This window comes from Myotis brandtii, unplaced genomic scaffold (assembly GCF_000412655.1).
Source record: "Myotis brandtii unplaced genomic scaffold, ASM41265v1 scaffold303, whole genome shotgun sequence".
Classification (NCBI taxonomy): Eukaryota; Metazoa; Chordata; class Mammalia; order Chiroptera; family Vespertilionidae; genus Myotis; species Myotis brandtii.
The window spans coordinates 4,339,130-4,344,230 of record NW_005361573.1 but is presented as its reverse complement, the minus strand read 5'-3'; the positions used below and the strand labels follow the sequence as shown (position 1 = coordinate 4,344,230).

The following is a 5,101-nucleotide window of genomic DNA, read 5'->3' as shown; positions in this document are numbered from 1 at the left end:
GTCCTGGGAACACCTGTGGGGCGAGAGCTTGGTGGGCGGGCGTCGGGGAGGGACGGGGAGCTCCAGGCCACCATCCCTGCCTGCACCCCAACCCGTGCCAGCTTCTGGGGTAACAGCGACGAAAGCGGAGCCCTCCGGCTGTCTGTCCGGGACGGGTTCGCTCCCGAAACCCGGGGGCGAGGGATAGGCAGGGAGCAGGTGCCGCGCCCAGAAACCAGTAAGTGCGCCCGAAGCACAAATGGCCAGCTGACGCCCAGCGCGGAGATGGACGCCTCCCGCCCCCACGGCGGCCCTTACCTGCCTGTGGGTCCTTCCCGCGACGCCCAGGCGGTGACCCAAAGCCACCGCTGCCCTCGCCTCCTGGCCAGCTGGCCCCTGGTTCACGCCAGGGCACTGCACGTGGCGCCATGGCCCGGCTCTCTGTAAAGGAAGACAGAGTTTTGTCTGAAAGCGGATTCTTAACTTGGACCCTAGACATCCCCGGGGTAACTTCTGCTGCCGGTCCGGAGGCCTCTGCAGGAGTCTGCGGAGTTTCCCGCGTCTGTGCAGTTTTTCTGAAAAGAGCGTCCATAGTTTTCATGGCTTTTCCAAAGGAGTCTGTGATCCTAGAAAGGTTAGACATCACTGATTTAAAGGCTCCATCCTAAAGGGAAAGGTCAATGGTTACCACGGGTAATCAGAAATACAAGCGGAAAGGCTGGGGATCCGGCTTCCGCCCGGTCCCTTACGACTCCAGACCTGTGGGCAGGAAGGCTCCCCGCTGCTCATCGCACCGGCCTTACCTTCCCCTGCCCCCTCCCGGGTTTGGGTTTATTCTTGATCTTTGCTCCTGATAAGGCTGCCTGTGCAGGTGTAGCGGCCAGTGAGCGAGGCATGAGCAGAACAGGAAGGAGGGGCCAGGTGCAGAGGGTCTCGGGTGCCTAACAACGGGCATTACTACCAGCCTTGGTAGGGCACTCCCTTTAGGCAGTAACCCCTGGAGATGGCAGCTAGGCCTCAGCTGTGTATCAGCGCCAAGCCCAGGAAAGCAGCAGAACCAGGCGGAGCCTGCCCTGGTGACATCAGCACCAGCTGCAGTGACTAATGACCCCTCCCCAGCAGGACCAATCAGTGGAGCCCAGGACCCTGAGGAGAGACGGCAGGCGGAAAGCTGATGAATATTCTCCTGAGGTCCTCCAGAGACCTCAGACAGAGCCTGCTTGCTCGGGCCTGCTGTTTGTGCCAGATGTGTGTGCAACCCCCAAGGAGGGAAGCCAGGTGGCAAGTGAATATTAATGATATGTTTTGACTCCTGCAATAAAAGCATGACAGAGCGGGTGAAGAAGGCACCACAGAAAGGACATGGTTTGCACGGAGTTAGGAGGTCAGGGTGTGGAAGGGCATTCAAGGCAAAGGAACCAGTGCGTACAAAGTCCCAACTCGGAGAGAACACCTTGCCTGGGAAATGACAAAGGGCTCAGCATACCCGAAAGTGTAGGGCAAGAGAGGCAACAAGCGTCCGGCTGCATCTGGTGGACATACCATGAGGAACGAGTGCCATTTATCCTACAGAGTGTGGACCTCCTGGGCACAAGGGAGAGTTTTCACTTTTATTTTATTTTAATATATTTTGATTTTTTTTTTTAAAGGGAGAGGGATAGAGAGTTAGAAACATCGATGAGAGAGAAACATCGATCAGCTGCCTCCTACACACCCCCTACTGGGGATGTGCCCGCAACCAAGGTACATGCCCTTGACCAGAATTGAACCTGGGACCTTTCAGTCCACAGGCTGACGCTCTATCCACTGAGCCAAACCAGTTAGGGCATATTTAAAAAATTTTTTTATCCTCACCTGAAGATAGTTTTCCATTGATTTTTAGAAAGAGTGGAAGAGAGAGAGGGAAAGACAGAGAGAAATATCAACGTGAGAGAAACACATCGTTGGTTGCCTCCTGCACGTGCCCCGACCAGGGCTGGACCAGGGGGGAGACTGCAACAGAGGTACATGCCCTCGACCAGAATCGAACCCGGGACCCTTCAGTCCGCAGGCCAACAGTCTATCCACTGAGCCAAACTGGCTAGGGCAGATTTTTCACTTTTAAAGTGTCAAATGCTATCCCTTGGAGAACTAGCTGTCAGGCTGTCCCTGAGGGCCTTAGGAGCAGGAAAGCTAGAGTGAAGAAGTGAAGTCCCCTGTGGGCTAGAAGGTTCTGGGATAGCTGAACCGACCTGTGCTGCAGAGCCGGCCCCAACCATTACTTCTGCCTGAGCTCAGCCCTGTGAGATGGCAGGAACCCTGTCCCCATATGCCTGAGTCCAAGGTCACATTGACAACAACTGGGTAAGAACCCAGTCCTTCCAGCTCCCATTGGTCTTCATTCATAAGCTTGTAGCCAGCCATAGACACTAAGGTACGTGCTGGTTTGTCTCATTTTACCCAGGAAAGGAGATGCATGAGCTAAGAGGGAGATAGGCAGCATGTAGCTAAGAGCACAAGTGTGGAAGGAAAGCTGCTGTTCACATCACAGGTTGGCGGCTTTCTGCAATCCAACTAATAGACCTAGCAGTGATGGCGTGTCAGAGGTGACACGCGAACTCATTTTTTTGGTTGATTTTTCTTTGTTAAATGGCATTTAAATATATAAAATAAATATCAAAAATATAAGTCTTTGTTTTACTATGGTTGCAAATATCAAAAAATTTCTATATGTGACACAGCACCAGAGTTAAGTTAGGGTTTTTCAAAATGCTGACAGGCGGAGCTCAAAAGGTTCACCATCACTGAAGAGGGCTCTCACCCTGCAGGAATGTGTTGCAATAGTGCCCTCATGTGGACATTCTGAGAACAGCACCCTCGTAATCAATTCTAGTCTGAAAAGACCCAATTGATAGACCTAGAGGGCTCTCACCCTGCAGGGAGGTGTTGCAATAGTGCCCTCTTGTGGACATTCTGAAAATGCGTTGGTGTAGGTTTCGCCTGCTATTATACTACTAGATCTATATTACCTCTGGTCCCTTTGAGAATATCTGGCTGGAAGCTCTGTGTGGGGCAGAATGTAACTACCAGAATCAGGAGGGCTCTATTCTGTGTTGCCAACATCCACACTGCAAGTCCTAGATGACCTCAGATATTTAGTTCAGTCACATGAGAGAAGAGCCTTACGTTTTCTGTCTGGGAAAAATGTTACCTATACTTTGCAAACTTGAGTATAGAGAGGCAGGGCAGTGGGCTGGAGCAGTCATCCCCACTTCCCTGCCCCAGGTGGTGTGGGTCTATGTTTATTATATACTGCCATCTAAGGTGCCACTGCCCAGTGCCCTTGGCCTGGCATTCCACCTCAGACACATGGGCACAGAAGGTCGACCTTGGCCTTAACCATGATGCTGGCTTGGTTAAGCCTCCTCCACTCAGGCAGCTAGGGGACGATCAGGATCTCCTTCACCAGAACAGAGGGAACGAGGCAGGGCAAGGATATTAGAATTGCTAGGGTTTCTGTACTCCACTGTCCGTTGGTCTCAGTTTATTGTTCTACGATGGTGCTGGCTGGCTTCTACATCTCCTTCTCCTGTGGCTGGCTTCTACGTCTTCTCCCCCTGTCAGTCTAGCGTTGTCATGGCTCTGGGGTGGAGCTTCTACCTTGATTAAGGCGGCTGGGTTTTTCTTTTAGGCTGGAGTCAACCCTGCGCGCACGGATGCTGTCCAGGTACTGCCGGACACTGAGGAACTCCCGTCTCCAGCGCCCCAGCTTTCTCAACTGGTCCATCAAGAACTTTTTTTTCAGGTGGTCATGCAAGTGGCTCATCTTTTTCTTGGTCTTTTCTACCGTTTTCATCTTACAGAAAAACAAATGAGGTTAGGATGAAGAAACTACTAACAAGAGAGGCGTCTGTGTTGCTGATAGGAGGGTAGACAATAGGCCAGCCTATTTCCCTGTTTGTAAAATGTGGGCGTTGAGCTAGATAACTCCTATGGCACCTTCTGAGAGTCTGCAGCCTAGACCCTGATTTTGACCTTTACACCTCTGGTCAGAAAGAGGTGGGGGAGGGTGTGGAGAAAGGGTGCATCTTGTCCCCTCCTCTCCCCATTCTTTAACGATCACTCTGTCCCCATTACTCGCTTAGTGCTTCCCACATGTTGTATGGGACATTCCCTGCCTCCCTTTGAACTCTAGTTACTTCTTCTATTATGTCACTTTTGTCCTGTCCCCAAGACTCTAGGCTCTGGGAAGGCACATCCTCTACCTTACTCGTTCATTTATTTATTCCAATGAGCTAGCTGCGGAGAGGACACTAAGGAGAATCAGCTGCCTATCTTCACAGAAATTACAACACAGTCAGGAAGATGGGACACAAGCCCAAATGTTTCTAAGCAAGGCAGAGAGTGACACATCCCTTAAAAACAACAACAAACAAACACAGAGTTCAAAGAGGGGAGAGAGCAGGAAAAGTCCCCTGGAGGGTCGCAATAAGAATCGGGGGGTTGGGTTTTGAAGGACGGGGAAGTGTTGGGCATGTGGAAACAGAACCAGACAAGAGGTCATCCTATTTCTCCTACAGCAGGTCACTGGAAGGTTAGCAGATGGAGAAACACCCAGGCCTCCACTCTCTCTTAAGGAGGCTTAAGAGAGCCTGGCCCCATCTCTTAAGCCTCCTTCTCTCTTCAATGTCAGAATCCCATGGGCCCATCCTCCTGCAACATGGAGGGAAGCTCAACAGAGTCAATTCCGGGCTGCCTGCCCTGCTCGAAGAAATGAGTACATTTCCGGAATCCATCCTATTCACTAGTTTCTTCCCCTTCCCCACACAGCGCCTGTCCCAAGCAGACCCTCAAGGCACATTTAATGAATGAACCAGTCAGGGTCTGTGGGGCGATGCCTCTGTGGTTTCCATCCTCTTCTCCTGACAGCTTTCAACCAAGCAGGTCAAACCCTAGATGTCCATCAGCAAAAAGTAGAAGAACCTCAATTCTCATATGAAAAGTGGGGGTTAATCCCCCCCCTAAAAAAACTGACCAAACTATGTTGATGCCACTTCAAGCTCTAGGACCCAAGACTTTTTTAATGGGAGATAGTAGGAATCCATCCATGAATTCCCCAAATAGAAAGGTAATGTGCTTTCGA

At 51.3% G+C, this 5,101-nt stretch overlaps 2 protein-coding genes across 3 annotated transcripts in view; both read right to left on the bottom strand.

The window, feature by feature from the left end:
- The window catches only part of LOC106726679 (oxysterol-binding protein 2-like), a gene marked incomplete at its 5' end in the record, with an annotated part of 11,962 nt that overhangs the window by 2,803 nt on the left and 4,058 nt on the right, over positions 1 to 5,101 (bottom strand). Inside the window, one exon of the mRNA XM_014542430.1 lies at positions 3,347 to 3,352. Within this exon, the coding sequence (XP_014397916.1) occupies positions 3,347 to 3,352 (6 nt within the window). The remainder of the gene's footprint in view (positions 1 to 3,346; positions 3,353 to 5,101) is intronic.
- Positions 2,020 to 5,101, bottom strand: part of LOC102254991 (chromosome unknown open reading frame, human C5orf52) — a 6,486-nt gene continuing 3,404 nt past the window's right edge. The window contains exons 3-4 of one of the 2 annotated variants that reach the window (XR_001362770.1): positions 2,764 to 3,814; positions 2,020 to 2,532 (exon numbers count right to left, since the gene is read on the bottom strand). Coding sequence is in view for 1 of the 2 variants with exons in the window: in XM_014542539.1 (XP_014398025.1) it covers positions 3,593 to 3,814 (222 nt within the window). In the remaining variant the exon portion in view is untranslated. Of the gene's footprint in view, positions 2,533 to 2,708; positions 3,815 to 5,101 lie in introns of those variants that run through there. The other variant, XM_014542539.1, reaches the window with a different exon arrangement.